At 49.6% G+C, this 21,802-nt stretch overlaps 2 protein-coding genes across 9 annotated transcripts in view; one reads left to right on the top strand and one right to left on the bottom strand.

Annotated features, from left to right (window-relative positions):
- Positions 1 to 58: 58 nt before the first annotated feature.
- TMEM11 (transmembrane protein 11) lies at positions 59 to 13,937 on the top strand. Of its 5 annotated transcripts, none has more exons than XM_081116163.1 (4): positions 88 to 181; positions 745 to 960; positions 2,959 to 3,255; positions 13,059 to 13,937. In XM_081116163.1, exons 3-4 carry the CDS (start codon positions 3,242 to 3,244, stop codon positions 13,573 to 13,575), a joined length of 531 nt encoding a protein of 176 aa, XP_080972289.1. In that variant the 5' UTR covers positions 88 to 181; positions 745 to 960; positions 2,959 to 3,241; the 3' UTR covers positions 13,576 to 13,937. The 5 variants fall into 5 exon arrangements, with proteins under 5 accessions (XP_080972288.1, XP_080972289.1, XP_080972291.1 ...); XM_081116161.1 differs by having other exon boundaries at positions 108 to 181; positions 2,959 to 3,119; XM_081116164.1 differs by having other exon boundaries at positions 108 to 181; positions 745 to 1,016.
- DHRS7B (dehydrogenase/reductase 7B) overlaps positions 10,454 to 21,802 on the bottom strand; it is a 73,203-nt gene continuing 61,854 nt past the window's right edge. For 2 of the 4 annotated variants that reach the window (XM_081116160.1, XM_081116158.1), the window contains 3 exons: positions 20,731 to 20,883; positions 18,285 to 18,507; positions 10,454 to 12,902 (listed from right to left, as the gene is read on the bottom strand). In XM_081116160.1, the coding sequence (XP_080972286.1) occupies positions 18,302 to 18,507; positions 20,731 to 20,883 (359 nt within the window). In that variant the 3' untranslated portion in view covers positions 10,454 to 12,902; positions 18,285 to 18,301. Of the gene's footprint in view, positions 12,903 to 18,069; positions 18,508 to 20,730; positions 20,884 to 21,802 lie in introns of those variants that run through there. The other 2 variants (XM_081116159.1, XM_081116157.1) reach the window with 1 other exon arrangement.

Here is a 21,802-nt window from a genome sequence, read left to right as displayed (position 1 = left end):
CTCGGCCCCGCCTCCCGCGCGGTCCCGGGCCGCGGGCCGGACTACACTTCCCGTCCGCCCGCTCGCCGCCCCGAGGCCGCCGGGCGCGAGGCGTCTGCGAGCGGACTGTCTGCAAGATGGCCGCGTGGGGAAGGAGGCGCCTGGGCCCGGGCAGCAGCGGCGGCGGCAGCGCCCGAGAGAGGTGAGACCCGGCGGCGTGCGCCCCCCCGGGCGTGGGGTTCGGAGCCGAGACTCAGTGAGGCCTCCCCTGGTTACAGCGCTCTCCCTGCCCCGGGTCCCGGGCGCCGCCTTCGCGCCCACCCTCCCTCCCGTCCCACCGCCGGGCACGCGGAGCTCCTGTCCGGGCCGACCCGGAGCCCGAGGGAGAGCCGGGCCGGAGCGGCCTCCGCGAAGGCTTCGGGTCTGGGCCGAGGCAGGGGCCGGGCCGCGCAGGCCCAAGGGAGCCGCCTGCTGCCGCGGGCCGAGCGGCGTGCGAGGCTCCGGTGGCGCCCGGCCGCGGCCCCTGACGTGGCGGGGAAGGGCCCCGGGAGGAGGGCGCCTCGGCGGGCGAGCGGCCGCGGGGGCCGCGCCGCGGGCGGGCGCCGGCCCCTCCCGTCGTGGCCGCGCCGCGTCCGCCGCTTCCGCGAGAGGGGACCCTGCCCCGCGCGGGCTCCGCGGCGCCTGCCGGGGACGTGCAAGTCCTTTCCAGTGACCTTTCCCGACGGGTGGTGTGTGGTAGGGAGCCAGGAGCTTGTTTCTTCCCAGGTGGGTCTCGGTCTGGAGAACTGGTTTCTAGAAGATGAGCCTGGAGTAGTGTCCGTGCTGAATCCACAGCTTCTGCTCCTGCGAAGCAGTTTCAGCCCGTAGAAGCCCCTAGGAGCTGTTCATCCGTAGGAAGACGTTTGGGAAAGGATGTGCATAGGCGGAGTCGCCGGATCCCTGTCCTGTCGGTGCCCTTACGGCGTGACTGGTGTAGTGGAGGTCAGCGCGAGAGGAACGTTTTTTGTTTGCTAGTTTTGTCTTTCTGGTGAAGATTGGTAAGAAGAAAAGTTCTCTCTGCTCCTCCCCCCTTTCTCTCAACTACTCTGTTCTGCGTTATTCTTTTTCTTTGACTGATTCCATCAGGTATTCATTTATTCATTGCTGTTGCCTGCAGATGGTTTTCCCAGCCTGAATTATTCCTGTCTCGTTGTTATAGACGGACCCCTTTAGCTTGCATTTTATTCTAGAGCTCAGCATTGTCCATTCTGCATTTCCTGGTTCTTGGAAAATAGTGAGTGGCAACCAGATACTTTTGTTTTCCCAACTCCCACCTGGCATTTCTTGGATCAGACCATAGAAAAAAATTAAAGAAGTGACTTCGATGATTTTCCAAGGGTCTTAAAAGCTAGGAAACATTTTCAAGATCTTTAATGCAAACATTAATTCTTTATTAATAGGAAATAACCTGTTCAGAAAACTTAAGAGTTATCAGAGAGAAAGGCAGTCCTCCTTACTGGATAAAAACAACTGTGAAAGGGCCATATCGGGATGCCCCAGACATTATACAGGGGCTGTTAAGCTTTTACTGATCTAAGAAATTAGATATTGGGGACTTTTTCTCCTTGGCTCAAACAATCATAAATTCAAAACTCAGTTTCTAAACTAGCAGCCCATAGACAGAATCCAGTCCTTGATTATAGACCCCCAGTTTTTAAGATAATTTAAATTAGTTGCCAGCACTTTCAAACTGAAAGATTTCACACACACAACACTACTTGAAAAGCTGAGTAGCGGCCGACTTTTTTGATCAGGTCAAGTGCTTTCTAGTTTATCGTTCCTCACCTGACAGCTTGACTCATTGCTGTTACCTGCCTAGTCTCCTTAGGTGTCAGGTTGCAACCTTTGGCCTGGAACTGAAAGCTCTGCTCACACACGCAGATGCTGTGTGTTAGCCAGTATGGGCATCTGGTTTTGTGGTTGGGGTGACACCATCTCTCCGGCAATATGGCACTGTTGAGGGGGTATCCTTCTGTTTGCACCATCTCTCTTCCTTCTTAGTGATGTGGTATGGTGGGGGTGGGAGTAGGGGGACACACAGGGACTCTAATTGCCTTTGCTGTGAGGCCCTAGCTGGGGGAGCTTGGTTTCTCTAAGAGCACCCCATGCTGAGCAGGGGATGGAAACATTATCCTCCCACACACCCCTTCCCCTGCCAGCTAGCTAACTTCTGGGCACACCTCCATTCCTGCTCTGTGGGTGGGAAGACTGGGTGGGGCAGGCTGGATTAATTGATTGGTAAGCACCAAAGAGTATGAGGTCGGAGTGTATTATTGGCTCTTATGACTGAAATATGGCTGTTTATGGCTGTCTTAACATGACTTTGTTCCGTGTCACATTTGTGTTGACGCAAATCTCAGGTCCACCTTGTAAGACCACTTCCCTGAGTTGCTGCACAAACCTGGTTGGAATCTGCTTTATGCTGAAACTGAAGGAAACATTTTCTGGTTTGGTGCATGGGCTGGAGCAGAGCAATGCTTTGGGCAAACTCTCCAGATTTTTCCAGTGGTTGAAAACTCCAAAGCATGCCTTGTATTTAAAGGCTCTGGTCCCAGATGGTCCACAGGAATTACTGTCGTCAGCTGGGTGTTAATGATGGTCGAGCTTAGAATACACAATGTGTGGATTTTTGCTTTACCTGTTTCTTGAGTCTAGAGTTGTGCTACTTCAGTAGCCATTAGTCACGTGGCAATTAAATTTAAATTAATTAAAATTAAGTAAAATGAAAAATTCAGCTCCTCAGTCACACTAGCCACATTTCAAGTGCTCAGTAGCCACATGTAGCTGTGACTACCATTGTGGATGGCAGAGACACATTCATCAGTGCAGGAAGTCCTATCAACAGGACAGTGCTGGTCTAGACTTAAGTACGAGAGGGGTGGAAATAGTAAATGAAAGCTGCTTGCATGCTGATTTTTCTCTCCACTCCATTAAATCTAGGAAATCAACAGTGTTTGTAATGAAGAGCATCAGACTCTGAGCTGTAACCTGAATTCTTGTCCAAAATTCAGCACACTGGCAGCAAGCACACGAAACAGATTGCCACTTGGCCTGTCGACGTCTTTGAGACACACTTGCCCATCTAGGAAGGCACAGTGCAGGTATCTGTGTGTTCTGCCACTTGGGTGCCAACCCGGATCAGCTCACAGACGGTCCCATCTGTCCCCTTGGGCTCCTTGTCGTCTTCATTCTCTCAGGGCCCCTGAGCATCCCTGAGTTCTTCATGATTGTTGGAATGTGAGTATAGCCATATGCTCTCAATTCCTATTTTTATCATCATGTGAAGGTCTGATCTGATTCTGATCATGATTTTGAGGTAGCAGCACTATTTAAAGGCCTGAGGTGTTTAGAGGGCCTGGTGTGCTGGACTCAATGCTCAGGTTTTAGGGTGAGGTTACTTTTTGTGGCCTGACTCCCCTGGCTTATGCAGCATCTTTAGGCAGCCAGTTCGGGGATCACTTGCACATCTTTCATGCTTTATTCCTTGGTACTTGATCTTTTGAAAGCTTTGCTTTAACCTGTGAATCCAACGGATGTGGTTCTAGACTGCCCTGCCGGTGGAGGGTTTAGTTCCCAGTCCAGTTGAATAGAAGGTCCATGAGCCATGTGGGCAGGTGGCACACATTCCCCTCATTCTGATCTGATCCTTTGCTTTTAGAGCTTAAGAACCTTAGAGGTTTGTGGTATTTTATTTCTCTTGAAAGACTCCCATTATGGCTCTAGTGTGTGGTGGGAAAGTTTATTTCCTCCTGGTCCAGATGAGCCATGCACACAGCATCTGCACCCCAGTGCAGATGCAACATGTGCAACCCTGAGGGCGGTGGGTCCTGCCTAGCTGACTACCAGAGGTTGAGTTGTGCACGGCTTGGCCACATGTTCTGATGCTAGAAGTTGGCATTTTAGGTTAGGATCTGCTGGGGTGCGTCCTCTTAGGCATAAATTTGTTTTCCTTGATTCAATCGAGCAATCTGGATTTTCAACTGCAGTGACTTGTGCCTCCGTGGTTTAGTCCTTTAGGCCGCATTCCATGTAGTTCAGGCCCAACTTTCTGAAGAAGAGGAATGATCTTTTGTCCAGGGAGGTGAGAAGAGGGCTGAGTTCAGCTTCTCTGCCTGGAGCGTGCATACATGTTTGTCTGTGTGTCTGTGGGTCTGTGTGTGTGTGTACATGCCCCTCAGTGAGTGAGGACAGTGGGAGGGGGTGGAAAATACTCCACAGAGTGAGCACACACAGGAACCTCCTAGCTGCCACTGTTCTGTCCCTGGCGCAGCAGCAACTTTATGGCCCACAGAGTTCTTGGGAAAGCAATGATCCCTTTGTCGTCCTAGCAGCCTTGACTCAGGGCTGTTCGTTAGGGCAGCCATTAGCCACCTGTGACTTTCAAGCATTCGAAATGTGGCTCATGTGTCTGAGGACCTGAGTGTTTTATTTTTACTTAATTTAAACAGCTGGGTGGTGCTTTGCAGCTGTCACTTTGGTTTGGACACCCAGCCCCCATCCCATCTTTGCTGAAGCCCTCTGGGAGAGCTAGGCCTTTGCCCCATTTGACACCAGTGAAGCTGGCTCAGAGTAACAAGGGGGTTTGCCCTTGGACACAGAGCCAGGGAGTGACTAAGAGGGAACTTGAATCCAGGCCTCTTGATTCCTGCACTTGACGTACCATGTTCTTGTTCCAAAGCCGAGAGCTGCTCAGTTGCCGGGGCACAGGAGGAGAGGGTCCTCTTGACATGGCAAATGAAAATGTCAGGCTCCCTGTGGAAGGAATTTCCTTGACCTATTTGGAACTGTCCTCAATATTTGGAGCTGCATGCCTGTCCCTTTTTGTCCTGTCTAGCCTTTAAGTCCGCAGCATAGAATTTTACTGCTTTCTTTGACTCTGGAGGAAGCAGTTTTTGGTTTAGCCAGAAGTGGGTTTTCCTAGACTTAGGGGGTAGAGGTAGAATCTAGCACCTCACATGCCATAGGTGATCGAGTGATCACATGCTTATTAGGTGGAAAGCAACATGACATATGGACCTAGTTTAATTTTTCAGCCACACATTCTCAATTACTGTAATTGTTTTTCTCCTGTCACTCATTTCAAACGTACTTCTGCTAATGCCTGTCAGGGTCAGGCAGTTCAGGGCTTCTGGGATGAACATGCACACTCTGCTTTCAGGGAGCTTGGAATCAAAGCCTTCAGTGTTTCAGATGGGAGCTCACACCTCAGTCCTCCCTGTGAGCCCAGGGCCCACTCCAGGAAATAGGCCTAAACCAGGTGCTTCCACTATAGTTCTGTTTGGTTCTGGTTCTAGCATGACCAGGAAAGGATGGTGGCTTGCAGGGCAGCTTGGCCAGTGCATGCTTGAGTGAAACAGGGAAGTGGAACTCTCCTCCTCACTGCAGGACCACAGGAGTGAGGACAGCCCGACACCTCAGCCAGTAGAAGCTGCCGCACTCAGACTTGCTGAGATGGGGCTCGCTTCCTGCAAGCGCAGGCTTCTCTGTGGGCACCCAGAAGCTGCAGGGGTTGAAGTGGGCTGCCTTCTGCTCCCCTTGGTTTTGGAGGGCCCCTTGGCTTTCTGATCCCTTCACCCCGAGGATGCAGGATGTTGAACAACATTTTTTCCCAGAAAAGGTTTATAATTAATGTTCCCATTATAAAAGAAACATATTTATATTTTTATATTTTTTAATACAGAATTCTAATTATGAAGAAAAATAAAATTTAAAAGTCACCTGCTAGGTCACTATTCAAACAAAACCATTGTTGACCATTTTTGTGTATAGCACCTTTGATACCCTTCCTCTATAGTTTGTCTTGGATTTTTTAAAATTGTGTTAAACACATCAGAAGTATATTTCTGACAAGTCATAAGCTTGCTACCATATGTATGACCCTTGAAAACATTGTGCTAAATGAAAGAAACTGGTTACAGAAGCAGTGCACAGTATGACTCCATGTATATGAAAGGTCAGAATAGGCAAACCCACAGTCAGGAAGTGGGTGGATGGTGCCAGGGGCTGGTGAGGGTTGGGGGAAATGAGGACTGATAGTGTTTCTTTTCAGGGTCATGAAATGTTCTAAAATGGATTGTGGTGTTCATTGCACAACTGGGTGAAAGTGCTGAAGCCATTGAATTGTACACTTTAAGTGGGCGAATTATATGGTGTGTGAATTCTATCTCAATAAAGCTTTTACTTTATTTTTAAAATATGTCTGTTGATTTCAGAGAGAGGAAGGGAGAGGGAGAGAAAGATAGAAACATCAATGATACTGATCGGCTGCCTCCTGCACGCCCCTGACTGGGAATCGAACCGTTATCTCCTGGATCCCAGGCAGATGCTCAACTGCTGAGCCACGCCCTGCCGGGCTAAAGCTGTTACTTTAAAAAGTACAAATCAAATCCACAATGAGATATCACCGCACACCCATCAGGATGGCTGCTATTAAAAACAGGACAGTGTGGGCAAGGGTGTACAGAACTGGAGCCCTCCTGCACTGTGGTGAGAGTGTGAAATGTGCGGCCCCTGTGGGAAACAGTGTGGCGGCTCCTTAAAAAAGGGAAAGTAGAATTACCATATGATCTAATAATTCCATTTCTAGGTATATGAAAGCAGAGACTCAAACGGGTATGTTTACAGCCATGTTCATAGCATCATTCCCAATAGCTGGAAGGTGGAAATAACCCAGAAGTGTCCATCGATGGATGAATGGATAAACAAAATGTGGTTTATACATACATTGGAATATTATTCACTCTTAAAAAGGAAGGAAAATCTGACACATGCCGTATAACAGATGAGCCTTGAAAACATTGTGCCAAGTGAAATACACTAGTCACGTAAGGACAAACACTGTATGATTCCACTTATATCGGGGACCTCGAGTTGTCATTCCATAAAGACGAAAAGTAGAATGGTTGGGTCCGTGGTGGTATGGGAGTTATTTGATGGGTACAGAGTTTCAGTTTTGCAAGATGAAAATGTTCTGGAGACTGGTTGCATGACAATATGAATGTACTTAACAATACTGAACTGTGCATTTAAAAATGGTTAAGATAGCCATTTGGCTCAGTGGCTGGCTCAGTGGTTAGAGCATTGGCCTGCAGGCTGAAGGGTGTCAGATTCGATCCCCAGTCAAGGGCACATACCTGGGTTGGCAGGTTCAATCTCCGGCCCCAGTTGGGGCTTGTGCAGGAGGCAACGTCTCTCTTCCCCCCACACTCCCCTCCCCACTCTAAAAAAATCAATGGAAAAAATATCTTCAGGTGAGGATTTTAAAAAAATGGTTAAGATAGTAATTTTGTTGTATGTATTTTACCATAGTTAAAAATTAATAAACCTGTGTACTCACCACTCAGCTTAAGATACAGAAAACTAGCATTATCCTGGCCCACGTGTCTCCCCCGGGCAGAGGCCACCTCGCTCCTGAATTGTCTGTCCTCTCCTTGCCTTCACAGTTTCCATGCATGAAAACATTCCTAAGTCCTAGCATATCCTTTAGTTCTCTGTGCTTTTGAATTGTGTGTGTGAAACATGTTCTGCATGTGCTCTGCACCTGCTTCCCCTCCCCCCTTACGTGAGGGACTCAGCTGTGAAGTGTGCAGCTGGCACCCATCATTTTCCCTGTCATGGAGGGTGTCACATGGATGTGTGCCAGTCATTTTTTTCCTTTTGCCAAACAGTGCTGCTCTGAACATTCCTGTGCAGCTCTGACTTTGGGGGAGGTGTCTCCAGGTTTTGGGATTCCGTGTTTGTGACTACTTCTGTAATCCCAGATTCCTTTGAGATCAGCTGTGCAATGGTTTGGGGGACCAAGAGGTGCCCAGATCCTAGGGGAAACAGGGTTTGTCCTGTGATCCTCCTAGTGGCCACCTTTTCATGGGGAAGCCAGTGTTTTTAGGGGAGTATTTCCTGAGTACTGCAAGAGTGGATTCAGAGGAGGGTCTCGGGTCTCAGGCTCCTGGTTGAAGGTAGAAGAGGAGAGGTTCAAGAGCCCCAGTCACAGTGCAATGTGTGCAGCAGCCACTAGCTTAGGTGGGGTGACGCTGCTGCACAGGCTGGTCAGAGCTCAGCGTGCAAAGTGATGTCGCACTGGCAGAGGGTGTCTGGGAGAAGAACTCTGTTCTGTAAGTACTAACAGTTCAAAAGTCATTTGGTAAAAAGGGACCCCTTTTTTCTCTGGAGCCACTTCATTCCCCTCCCAACGACATAATCCTCAGGTATTTGTACATCTGTCCAGAAGTGTTCTAGGTATGAAAGCACATGTGTACCTTTTTAAAAATACCCTAAAGGTAGCATACTATAAACACTGCTGTGTACTTGCCACATAACTTTATTTCTTAGAGACTTTTACATTACCAGTGCTTTCGCTCTCTCTTTTAAAAACACTCTTTTATTATGCTCTCTTCTGGTCATTTCACAACTGCAATAAAAAGCTAAAACAGTCTCTTAGGAAGCTCCTGGTTCAAAGGATTCCAATTAACTTTTTAAAAAGTCTGCTCTCGTGTACTAGGGTTCACGTTGGGGGTTGGTAGGTGATGCTCTGAAATAGTTCAAGGCAACCTTCTAATTGGGTTCTTTCCTTAGTTGTGTTACATTTGACCCAAAAACAAGCAAGTTGTGTTGGGAGGGGCACTGGGGTAGCTAGGCTGTTGTAGACATGGCTCTCTCCAGGGTGTCCTCTACCACCAGGTTTCTGAAGTACCAGTTAATGTCAGCCATGCAGAACTGAATTTGGTAGTCTGGGGAAGTTTTTAAAACCGTCATTTGCAGAGTTAGATGGTGTCCCAACTGCCCCAGCCCAGGTGAAAGGGGTAGGTGCTAACTGCTGGGTAGGTGGCCTCTGACAAGGGGGCATCCTACTTGTCCATCCAGGTTTGTTTCGAGCCTTGCTGTTTCCTTCCTTGTACATCATATGGAATCCTAGAAATCTCTTGGCTTCAGATTTCATTCCTTCCCAGTGGAAACAGAATCCCTTTCTGAACTGGGTGTAACAGCGTTGCTTTCCATGAGGAATTAGTGTCTTGGGCAGGTAGAAGGCACTGCCAGCTGGGCTGGCTGCCGAGACTGCCTTGTTTGAAGGTATGATTATGCTTCTGTCTTCACACTATAGAGAGCTGGTTTACGGTGATGGATAGGGGGTGGTGACCAGTCCACAGTAAGGCATGGGGGCTCCAGGAAGCTTGGGCAGGGTATGTGTACTAGGTGAGTGCACCTGTGTGTACACGTGCCCCTCCGAGCTATGGTGGTCATGACTGCCCATAGCTAAGATGCAGGGTGACCAGCTGCCTGTGTCTGCTTGCTGTCGCTCCTGTGCTGTTGGGGCTGACAGTGGGCACACCTGATGACAGCAGTGAGAGGGTGCTGGCCTCTCACACACTTCCAGGCTGGATGGGACCCGTGGACACACACATTAATCTGTGTTAACAAATGACTGGAGATGGCCTTGCCTACCACGCCTACCTGAGGAACCAGAGGGAGCCCACCCCAGGATGGGCTGGGAAAAGAGGGCCTGGGTGGATATGGATGCCAGCTGGGCTTACAGAGGCAAGGGCAGCAGGGGACTGGGGTTAGCATGCGGTGGGGTGAGGTGGGATCTGCCCACTGATGTGTTTCCAAGATGGAGCAGTCTGTTCAGGTGCTGTGGTTCCAACTGGCATTTTCTTGTTAGGTCTAACAGTATTTTTTCATAACAGGATTACAATCTGCTGGGCAGAGAAGGGCACTACATGAGTAAGGTAGATTTGGGGTTTGAAGGAACATCTGTAATCCCAACCTTGATCCCTCCGTTTGCTTTGAGTGTCCCAGGGGACTTTGTGGCCAGAAAGCTCGCCTCGGATGCCAGCAGCCAGGCATTGTCCCTGGCCTCACTGATAGCAGGACACACAGCTGATTGGGAGTGCTGCCTCTTCAGTTCACAGATCATGAATGAGTTGACCCCTCCTCTTCCCTTGTTCTTGTCTCTCCCTTCTGCCTCTTTTGGCTGATGAACTTGAGAACACAAAGGAAATCTCTGGGCCAGGGCTGCTCCGCCTGGGAGGCAGTCTCTTTTGGCCCCTGCACACATGGGGGCAGGCAGCCTATCGCCAGTGACCTTCATCTCATGTGATTTCCTCTTAGGTTTTCTTCTTTGCCACCTTTACATTTCTAAAGGGCTGTAGCCTGCCTGGGAGTAATAATTGAAAGCACCTCCCATTTACCTCTCTGAATTAAAATCAAATGGAAAAACTCCATAAAGACCTTCCAAGGGAAAACCCGACTTTTCCTTTTTCTGAAACTTCCATGGGTTCTTACAGACACGGCTCATTAACTCAACCTGGAAAGGCAGCCCTGACCCCCTGGCACACGCAGCAAGGTGCTTTGGCAAGGTCCCATGTTGAGGCGGCTTGTCTGACCCCCGGGGAACTCCCCCCCCCCCCCCCCCCCCCCCCCCGTGCACACAGTTTAATTAGGGCTTGTGATTTGATTTGGTGGCTTCCCTGAGCCTAGCTGAATTACACTTACCTTTTCAGGATAAAAAAGTTACCTCTGCCTGAGTCCCAGCCAGTGCTTTTTGTTAAAGTGGCTTCACCTGTGAGCGGAGGCCCCTCTCAGAGGATGCTCCTCCCACTGCACTTGTGGCACTACCAGCCCATCACCAATGACTTCTCATTTCTGATGTGACCACAGGAGAGCATTAGTCATTGATCCAACCAGAATGAAACCCTGCTGCTTAGAATTGCTTGTTTGCTAAAAGTAGCTTTTACAGTGCTGCATCCTGCCTGGGTGTATAACAACTGGTGGTATGTCTTTAGAGTGTCGCTCTTTGATCCCATGTCCTTTTTCCTTAACGTTTGCCCAACAGTCCAGTTTCCACCACACCTAACATGTAATAGCTTTCATCTTTGATGGAGGCTGAGACTACGTTATGCTGAACTCAGAGGTTCTGGGGGGTGATTTTTTATTATTTTGTTGTTGTTGTTAATCCTCACTGGATATTTTTTCCATTGAATTTTTTTTCTTTTTTGTTTTTAGAGAGAGAGTGGAATGGTAGAAGCATTGATGTGAGAGAGACACATCAATTGGTTGCCTCCCACACATGCCCCAACTGGGGCTGGGGATTAAACCTGCAACCCAGGCATATGCCCTGGACCAGGAATCAAACCCATGACCCTTTGGTGCTCTAACTGCTGAGCCACACTGGCCAAGGCATGGGGTGGGGGGTCTTTTAAAAGACCTCATTGGTCCCTTATGTCCATACTCACTGACCAACCTCCGGAGCCTAACTCCTCTGTAGCTTTACTCTGAATGGCCATGTGGTTTGTACACGCTGGACCCTCTGAACTGCTGGGCCTGTGAGCAATTAGGGCTGTTTCTTACTGAACAGTCGGAGCTTAGGTGGGTGGCCCATGTTCTCCCTAGTGTGGCCCAGCACATGGATCCAGAGCTCCAGTTGGAGGGGTATGGACTTGGGTGGGGGGGATCAGTGATCACCAAGAGCCAGATGGGGATCCCTGGGCCTCATCTACTTTGTGACAGTCTGACCAGCCTGGGGACCAGAGGTTGCTGAAGGAAAGGGGCTGCTTTTATTTTTTTAAGATTTTTAATTTTATTTTTGAGAGAGAGGAAGGGAGAGAGAGAAACATTGACCAGCTGCCTCCTGCACACCCTCCACTGGGGACTGAGCCCACAACCCACGCATGTGCCCTGACTAGGAACTGAACCAGCAACCTTTTTGGTGCACAGGACAACACCCAACCATCTGAGCCACACTGGCCAGGGCAGGGGGCTGCTTTTCACTGAGGCATGTGACAGGATGGCTCTGTACAGCGTGGTGGTAATGTGGATTAAGCAACTTGATCTGGCCTCAAGATCTGTCTAGCAGTGTCCCTGTCAGAGGTTGGGCTAAAGAAGGCTTCTAATCAGAACAAACAACACAAAACTAGGAGAAACAGTGTCTGTCTGTGCTGGACAGCACTATGGCGATTCAGAAAGATCTGGACAGGCTGACACATGAAATGACAAGGTGTGTACAGGTTTGTAATAAGGTTTGCCTGTCAGGGATGTGGGAAGATTCTGCTCTAGACGGGAAGTTTCCATTAGAGGCCTCAGACTGAGAATCTTGACACTGCCTGAAATCCCCCCTTGGCCTGTGGTCACTGCTGCTGTTTGGCTTCCATAAGGCTCTGCTTTGAGGATCCTCTCACCCATTCCTAGTCCCAGGGAAAAAGATCAACTCAGCCACTTGAAGTGGGTCTTTGTGAGTGAGAGAAGCATTTGCTGACAATAAACACAGTCCTGGGCTTACAGGGTCAGAATGGGCAGGCACTTCCACGCCCTCATGGGATCCCCATGTCCACTAAATGTCAGGGTCGTTACTGTTGCTGAGATGGTGTCTTTTCTTAATTAAATCAAAGGGCTCCTTTCTCTAAGCAGTGTGCTGGGGTGCTTGGGGTTGCTGGTCCGGGGAGGGCCTTGGGGGCTTTGTGCAGCTTGTCCTTCCCCAAGGCTAGAGGAGTTTGGTTCTCAGTCATCCAGGGCAAAAGCGACCCTCTTTCCCTTGTTTGAGCTGTGCACAGGGTAGGGTGTTTGTATTTGCCTCAGGGGTCTGTTGGTTCCATCAAAGAGTCCTCTTCCTGCGCTTGCCCTGATTAACCAAGAGCAGATCCCATCCTGCTGGCCTTGAGCTTCCTTGTGGGCGTGTTCATGTGATTTGGGGCTGGCAGCATTCTTGTTTCCTTGAACTGCTTGGCTAACTCACAGACCTGCCAGTCCAGTGCATTAGACTAACTGCCAGGCACAGTGCACGTTGTAGGGTGTCATCTGAGATCAGGGCATTCCTTTTCCTGCGTTCTTTTATAGTCCATTATTTTATTCCTTCAGAAAAACAGTTCTTTACTGAGGACCTTGAATATTGGGCTCTAAGAGAGAGAGAAACATAAGTGAGATGAGGTCCCCTCAAGAGCCCATCCTCTCTGCCCAGACTCCACCTCCGTGGCCTTCCCCTCAGTGTCTCAGCAAAGAAATATAGTCAGTGCTTCCAGCCTAACTCTTGTCTCTCTCACCCCCATTCTAAGGGTGAGCTTGTCGGCCACAGACTGTTACATCGTGCATGAGATCTACAACGGGGAGAACGCACAAGATCAGTTTGAGTATGAGCTGGAGCAGGCTCTGGAAGCCCAGTACAAGTACATCGTGATCGAGCCCACCCGCATTGGTGATGAGACCGCTCGCTGGATCACCGTGGGCAACTGTCTGCACAAGACCACCGTGCTGGCGGGCACTGCCTGCCTCTTCACCCCACTGGCACTGCCCTTAGATTACTCCCATTACATCTCCCTGCCCGCTGGCGTGTTGAGCCTGGCCTGCTGCACCCTCTATGGAATCTCCTGGCAGTTTGACCCTTGCTGCAAGTACCAAGTGGAGTACGATGCCTATAAACTGTCCCGCCTGCCCCTGCACACACTCACTTCCTCCACCCCCGTGGTGCTGGTCCGGAAGGACGACTTGCACAGAAAGAGACTGCACAACACGATAGCGCTTGCCGCCCTGGTGTACTGTGTAAAGAAGGTTTACGAGCTCTACGCCGTATGATCTCCGTCGAGTAGGGAGAGGAGCAGACAGCCCAGCCCATGGGAGACAACAGTGTTCATATCACACAGGAACATTTTTTTGCTCCATGAGTCAACGGAGCCCGGGAAGGTGTTTGGTTTAATAGTTGTTATTTTTAAAAAATAGCACAGATCACAAATGAACCAAGGGTTTTTTCAACTCGTCACACTAAGATGTGGGTTTCCGTAACCCACAGGGAGTCAAGCTGTGGAAGCTGACTGGGCAGTGGGATGGTGGTGGAAGCTGGGGGGTGACTGTGCTTGGGGTGGGTCCTGAAGTTATTGTTAACTGTACCTTCCAGAGCCAACCAGAAGCGATTGACCATTAAAATCATGAGAATTTCAGCTCCAGGTGTCTTTTCTTTCCATGACTGTGCTGCAGTTTGCCCCTGGACAGCACCAGAGGCTGCCCAGCACCTGGCTGCACCCGTGTCCCATGTGCAGCAGGAACAGGTAGGTCTTGAACGGGGCAGGCTCAGACCCCATCCAGAGCATCTCATGTCTCACCTTGGTCCTGTTTCCAAGGCCAGCACTGCTAACTGATGTTCAGGGACGTGGTAGGATAGGGTGATAAGGCCTAGAGGTTACTGGGTCTCTAGGTTCATATGGAGAACAGGGGCCTGTGACCTCTTGTCCAGAACCTGATTTAGGAGTGACACAGAAACTAGTGTCTGCACGTGTTTAAATCACTGAGGCTGCCCCTGTTGGTGTTCCCTGAGTCCAACCCATGGCCTAGGCGGAGGGAGAGGCCCTCCCGCCTCTGTAGCATCCTCCGCTGCCCGCCTGGTGCCCCTATAACACAGGCGCCGGGCGCTGTGCTCCTCCCTCACACCAAAAGGCCTATGATGCTTCATCTTCCATATTCCCTCTAAGGCTTTGCATAAATGGAAAATTATTTCCTCCACAAAGGAGCTGAGCCCGTCTGAACGGCAACTTTCCCGAGATCTGCTTAGCCATCCTTGAGGGGCTACACAGCACTTCCTTCTGAAGGCCCATCCTTCAGAGGCAACCTCTCTGGTTTTTACCTACTTTTAAAGGGTCCATCTGGAAGGTCATACCAGAGAGTAATGACAGGATGCATAAGAAGGCATTGAGGAGCTGACAGCCCTTTTTTTGTAGGGGGAAATCCAGAGCTTAAAAGATTTCACAAGGAACCCATGGTGGGCGAAGCAGTTGAGCTCTTGCTCCTGAGTATTGTCTGATTCAGATAAACTCATAAAAATTTTAAAAAAGGGACCCATGGCCCACCAAGCTTGAGAAACTCATTTAATCCTAAGGGCCCTAGAGATACTAATTACTCAGTTGAGTGCTAGGAGCCAAAATGGTGTTGGGTAAACACTACAGTTTGCGTGGTGGTCTGGCCATCTAAACAGTGGTGAGTTGGTAGTGATCCCAGACAGACAGGCCTTGTCTGGACTGTGCAATGCCCAGAACTCGGCTGACTGCTGGCTCTGGGGCCTGCAAGGTTGGAGTGATAGGTCCTCCTGTAACAGCCCAGATTTGGACAGGGAACCCCATCCCCTGCCTGCAAATCAGGTTTCATGGGGGAGGCTGCTAAAAGCAGACAAGCAGTGGCCATCTCAGGTCAGCTGAGCAGAAGCCCTCACCAGAAATAGAATCCAGGTGCACTGAACAGTGATTCTTGTTGGGTGGACTAGCCCTGATTCTGAAATGCCACTTAATCTGCCACTCAATCACATGTCCCATGCCAGAGGTGAGGACGTGGTGTGGGCTGTGGGCAGGGGCTGTGTCCAGAACTCTAGTTGAGTGGTGTCCCAATTGGCAAGGAGTCACAGAGCCACACCTCTGGTGTCTGGGTGCCCTACCTTTCTGTCACCTTCATAGACGTCGCTGGTGGGTGTAGTGCCACATGTGTAACATGCCACAATGCCCTTGAAGGGACATTAAACATCTGCCAACTGGGAAAGCAAGGCCAGGTTAGCTGGGACCCTCCTCTGCCAAGTCCATGTACGTGAGTTCTGTGTGTAGTTCCAGTGAATGAATCACGTAGTTGACCTAGTACCTGAGTCATGTTTTAACTGCCTGCCTCGCTCCAATTTCAGGGAAGAGCAAAGCCTTCATAAAGGCCAACTCATCAAGAAGTGTGGAGGAGCAGAGCTGGCAAACTTACTGTGTGTCTCCTTGTTACAGTCGACCAGCTCCCTGAAGAGTAGTGCTCACATCTGGTTCAGCAGCTCTCAGTCCCCGAGAAGGGAAGCTCTTCCCTCACTGCCTGCTGGGAAGCAGGTGGTGTGCCCAGGTGGCTGTGTGCTCAGTACACCTCACCACACGCATGAGCTGTGGTCGCTCAGTGGTGCACCAACGGGCAGTGCTGCTGTCTGGGAAACGGTGTTTCTCAGACTCTTGACTTTGGCCCAAAGCACAGGACGCTTGCTTCTGCCCTTGGACCAGTGAAACACCAGGAAAGTAGAGTGGAAAGTGCCTTTGAACTTTATCTGAAGGCAGAACTAAGTCAGAATTGTGCTTTTCAAACCTACCCAGCAGAACTCAAGGGTAAAAGGTGGGAGAGCAGCCTTCCAGGACAGAAGAGAAACTGAAAACTACTGCCCTGGTGGCAGATGCTCATATTCAGAAGCAGGTTTGAGACTAAGAGCCAGAGGCAGTCCTGGCCCAGTTCCCATCTTAGGGGGGCTTTTGTGGGGGTGACTTGCCCTCAGGACTCCAGCAGGCTCAACAAGCCCCACCTTTACCCAAACAGTGCTCTCCAGGGAGGCGCATGTAACTCCAGGGGCACCCAGGATGGCTTTAGGGGCAGCAGAGCATCGAGAACCCCGAGTCTCTGGCCCTCTCTAGTCTCTTCCCAGCCTCAAGCCACCGATAGCATCTGTGGTGCGAGCACATCTGTAACACCTGTGGTATTGCAGCCTCCTCAAGAGCAGGGCCTCGGACGGAGCCTTTGGCAGGCAGTGGATCTAGCTAGATTTTATTGGTTCTGTTTGTGTTCTACTACCTATTTATACGGTAGAACACCAAGTTTCTAAAGTATACCTTAGAAAGTGAGTTTTTAAAAAATGTTAAGTAAACATTCAGTGGTATTTCAATATGACTCAACTGTCATATCTAGGTTGAGACCCTTTCTGTCCCAAGCTCTGTTCCCAGCCCACACCTGAGTCAGGCCACTGCTCCAAAACCAACAGCCTCTGCGACACGTCGCTACAGGCCTGCAGACAAGCATGCACTTGCTACTCTTGCACCCCCTAGAGGCAGTGCCCCGTATCAGCCTCCACCGCTGGTCTTTTCTTTAATGGCGAGAAAAGGACAGCACCTGGGCCCTTTTGAAAGTACTAGCAAACAAGTGTCCAGGGAGAGAGGATCTCTCATTCCCACTTACAGAGACAGCTTGCTCATCACTGCCTTGCTGAGGAGCTGCTGTGCCACGGCCATTTTATTTTACCTCAGACTCCGGCCAGGCTTTAGCGTGGCTGCCACTGCTGTTTCAGGCCAGCTCTTCCCTGACATGAACACTAAGGAAGGAGCCCTCTCCTCCATGTTTGGAGGGAGGCAGATGGTCTCTGAGGTGTGAGAACCACGCATGACGCCTATATCCACATCTCAACCAGCCTCCTGGAATGTTGGGGCTGTGCTGGGAGCTGGGATAGGTCGGCAGGTCTAATCCACTCCTCACCCTCCTACTTTCAGGAAACTTGAGAGCCTTGAACGCCCAAACCACAGGCTGGCTTTGGCCATTTTCATGTGGGGAGTAGCTGTTTAAAATATAAGCTCCATAGGTCCACAATCAGGACGTAGTGTAAGATAACAGTATAATATGCTAGGAGATTTTTATTCCAAGTTGGGGAAGCCTATACAATGGACCCACAACTTCCACTGTCAGCTTCAATAATGGGAAAAGTTTCCTTCTAAACTTGAGGTATGAAGCTGACTTACTTAATGGGCCTCAACCATGTATTTTTAATAAGTCAGAAAAGTAGGCACAGGCATCCTTTCTGGCTAGTCTCCAACTGTCACAGCTAACAGATGGGCTGCTCCCACCAAGACTCCTCCCCACCTGACCGGTTTGTCTTACACCAGAGGATACATGGGACCATGTGGGATTTTCCTTTCCCCGCTGGCTGCTGTCTCCTTAGTAAACTCATTTCCTGCTTGGAGTTGTGCCTGGTCCTCCAGGGCTTTGGAGGGAGTCAGCAGGGAAACTGGGGAATTCCTTTTTGGTACTAAAGCCAGTGTCACTTGGGATGTCAGTGGTGGATCATGTGAGCTCATTTGCTGTGCTGAATGAGACAGTGTAGGGCCCTGGGAGTGCACGTGAATACCGACATCTTAAACTGCAGGCTCCTCCCTCTACTACTGGAAGTGGACTCTGCCAAAACAGTTAGGCACGTGGCTTTGGGTAAGTCAAATGCGAAAACAAGATCAAGGTGATGCCAGGATGTCTTCTGACTTCGAGATGGAAGCCCTTTCTGGGAGCTGGCGGAGGCCGGAATTCAGAGGAGGCAGGTTATTCTAGTCCTTGAGGACTATGGCTCCTACTGTCCATTCATTTATTTCATATTCTTAGCACTAAACCCAGCTCCACATTTACTCCCATGGGTCGCCCCTCGCAGCTGGGAAGACGCCTGTGTCCCTTTGCATTTCCCATTGTCTCCCAGCAGGGGCCCACCAGGGAGAAGTGCATCTCCACCTTTCCACCTGTGAGACAAATATCAGTAATACCCAGTTCTGCGGTGGCACTAGGAGTTCTTGGATTTCTGCTCTTTTCTGGCTCGGGAGGCCATGAGTCTGAAGAAGAGCCCAGGAGCCAGAGTTCGCAGATAAATGGCCAAGGAAGGCAACAGGTCGGCCAGGATCACCTCTTTCTTTTTCTTCCCCACAGCAGCCAGAACGTCTTGGGCCACTTCCACTGGCATTCGGCCCTGGGCTGTGGTCTTGTCCATAACTAAAATAAACAAAAGCAGCACATGAACTTGGGAGCAGAAGTTCCTCTCTCAAGTTGAGCTGACGTGGACTGTGGTCCAGTCAGCTTGCCAGATTTCCCATCATGCAGCTCCACCCAGCCTGCCAGGAGGCAGGTGGCACACCACCATCCCTAACTCTCCCATGCTTCAGTAAATGAGGACCCGCCTATGGCTCAGTTTGTGAGCTGGGGTAAAAAATGTGTGGGTGGGACATGGGAACAGGTAGGTGGGGCCCAGTAGGTGCTCAGGGCTGGTCTACAAGAACGGACAAAGGCCAACCACAGCTGAGAAGGAGCTCCCTCTCCTTAAGAATTTTTGCCTTTTGAAACAACCAGTGACTAAGAAGTTGAGCCATCACATTCAACTCAGGGGGCCTAGGGTGAGGCCTGCCGGACAGGGTGGAAGACTGTGACGCCATATGCACTACAAGCTCACTAAAGTGAAAGCCAAGAAGGGAGTCAGGAGAGACGTCACAGTCTGTGCCATGTGTTAACTGGATACGCAGCAGGAAGAAATCCTTGGTTTGTTTTGGGTGTTAGAGACAGCCGTGGGAGGGCAGGAGGTGCTAGGCTGGTTAACAGGAGCTGGTGTTCCTCCTTCCCCAGTAATCTGACAATTTTGCCAACAAAGCAGGGCTAGTTGGCAGGCACAGAGAAGGCACAGAGAGGCTACTACCTCAGACCACTAGAAACCAAGCTGTCTGAACTTCCCACGAGCATTTGTTCTCATTGTGTTTTTGTTAATACACAAGAATAGGAGGTTTCTGATTGTTATTTTTATTTTCAATAAAATAATAAAAAATCAATTTTCCATTGATTTTAGATGGAGTGGGAGGGAGAGAGGGAGGGTGGAGAGAGAGAGAGAGAGAATCATCAATGTGCGAGAGACACCATCAACTGGTTGCCTCCTGCATGTACCCCAACTGGAGTTGGGGATCAAGCCTGCAACCCAGGTACATGTCTTTGACCAGGAATTGAACCTATGACCCTTCAATGCACAAGCCAACGCTCTAACCATTGAGCACACTGGCCAGGGCTGATTGTTGCTTATTTTTAAATACCCAGAGGGAGTTTTTTAAAAAGATTATTCTAAATATAAATAATATAAATACGGATCTCTCCAGTCTGTGCCTCTGTCTGTTTTCTATTAACATGCCTCATGGGTGAAGGGACAGAGCAGCTGCCACCCTGGGCATGGGCAGTCTGGCTCAGTCTGGCTGGGGTAAGGTGCACGACCAGGAGGCCCCTGGTGAATTCCAGGGCATAGGCCCAAGATATCACATCCAAGGAGGCTGCACATGGACAGTACTCAAGTGGTAAGCAGGCCCTATTCAAGCTTGGAGAAGCAAAGTTGGTTTCCACAGCAATAGCCTCCATGGGTCAACCTACCTGAGGCAAAAACCAACCGGTCTCTGCTTGGCCTGAACCTGCATCCTGGGGCCAGGCAGCTGGGCCCACTAGCAGTGACTGCAGCTCAGCTCAGCTCTCTGGCTGAAGCCATAGGGCAACTCTGAGGGTGGCGCCCCCAGCCTCACCCTGGAGACTGGGCTCGTTGCTCTGAATGCACTGAAATCGGTTGCTTCTCAAGCACAGTGAGTAATAACCTCCGGGGTCAAGCAACCCATAGTTTGCTCGAGGTTTATCCCCTTTAGCTTCTCTTTAATTCACTGAGAATGGGTTCACTGGGAGTCTGGTGGCATTTCAGCCTGGAGACTTCCTTTCCAGCCCTCAAAGGCCTGTTCCGATAGCCGCAATGGGGTGGTTCATGGTAAGTGAAGATTATTCGGTAGCATATACAACAAACACCCATATATAAGTGTTTTCTTTCTTTTTTTTTCTTTTAAATCCTCACATGAGGATATTTTTTCCATTGCCCTTCAGAAAGGGTGGAAGGGAGTAAGAAAGAGAGAGAGAGATGTGGGAAACACCAATGTGAGAGAGACACATTGGTAGCCTCCCGCACGCACCCCGACCAGGGCCGGGAATAGAGCCTGCAATCGAAGTATGGCCCCTGGCCGAAATTGAACCCAGGACACTTTAGTCTGAGGGCCGATGATCTAACCACTGAGCAACCAGCCAGGGCAGTATTTTCATTTTAAAAATTATATTCAAATGAATGAGCAAACAATCATCAGATAAGAGCAGAGTATCTCACTGTGGCCAACCAATAGCTTTTTATAAAAGAGAAGATAAACCAGGCCTCACCTCCATATCTGGAGCCGTCAGCAGTCATGGCATTTAGGGAGAGGCTGGTATGGATGTAGCCAGGGCTGATTACGGTCACCTCGATCTCATACTGTTCCATCTCAGCACGCAGACAGTCAAAGAATGCCTGGGTTGCGTGTTTGGAGGCTGCGTCTGCAAAGGTTGGTGAGTGAGCTGGGGTGGGACGTGGCTGGTAAGACCACATCCAGAGGCAGCAAGTGAGCTGGGGTGGGACGTGGCTGGGGTAAGACCACATACTCATTCCACTCATCCTCTCTCTTTTAACTAGAAAACTAGTTTTATAATTAAAGATGATAAAATTACAGTATTAGAGCAATGTTCATCTCTATTTAGAGAAGTACATTGTAACCTTGTTTTTAGAGTTTGTATCCTGAGGTATTTCGGAAGAAAGGAGCAACATGTCTCCAACTTTCTTCAAATGGTTCAGGAAAGAAAAATTGTAAATTTCATATACATGTACATGTGCATATGCAGACACACCAATAGAACACGATAAAGCAAATGTTGTAAAATGTGAGCAGCTGGGGAATCTGCATGCAGGGACAATGGGAGCTCTTTACACTTGTCCCTGCAACTTTTCTTTAAATCAGAAATTATTCCACTTTAAAAGAAAAAAACTACAAAACAAACAAAACAACAACATCAGCATCTTAATACCTAACGGGTAAAATATTCAACTAGTATGGAAGCTATAGAGTAAAAAGTACACGACCTTCTGCCTCCCAGTTCCACTCTCCAGAGGGAACCGACACTAATGGTCTCTCAGGACCTATTTGTATATATCCTACATGCACATTTGTGACTTTACATATAAGTATTTTTTTTTTACAGAAATGAGCTCATACTGTTCATATTATTCCTGCAAGTACCTTTCTTCACCTGGTGACAACAGACTGGAAAGCCTCCGTGCCAGCCACGCAGCCCTCAGTGAGTCACCCGATGCGGGACTGGACCATCAGTGGGCCTTCAGAGGCAGTTTCGGGCTTTGTGACTGAAGCTGTGCCACTAGTGAGCATCTCTGCATGCATGGGTGTGTGCATGAAATCTGAGG

This window comes from Miniopterus schreibersii (genome assembly GCF_964146895.1).
Source record: "Miniopterus schreibersii genome assembly, chromosome: 16".
Classification (NCBI taxonomy): Eukaryota; Metazoa; Chordata; class Mammalia; order Chiroptera; family Miniopteridae; genus Miniopterus; species Miniopterus schreibersii.
This window is presented reverse-complemented; position numbering and strand designations above follow the sequence as displayed.

Excerpts from the sequence above, each read along its gene's own strand:
- TMEM11 (XM_081116161.1), top strand. The coding sequence starts at position 892 with ATGTGCATAGGCGGAGTCGCCGGATCCCTGTCCTGTCGGTGCCCTTAC. Across the intron at positions 961-2,958 it reads GCGTGACTGGTGTAGTGGAG|GAAATCAACAGTGTTTGTAA; the intron begins GTCAGCGCGAGA and ends CATTAAATCTAG. Across the intron at positions 3,120-13,058 it reads TCTAGGAAGGCACAGTGCAG|GGTGAGCTTGTCGGCCACAG; the intron begins GTATCTGTGTGT and ends CCCCATTCTAAG.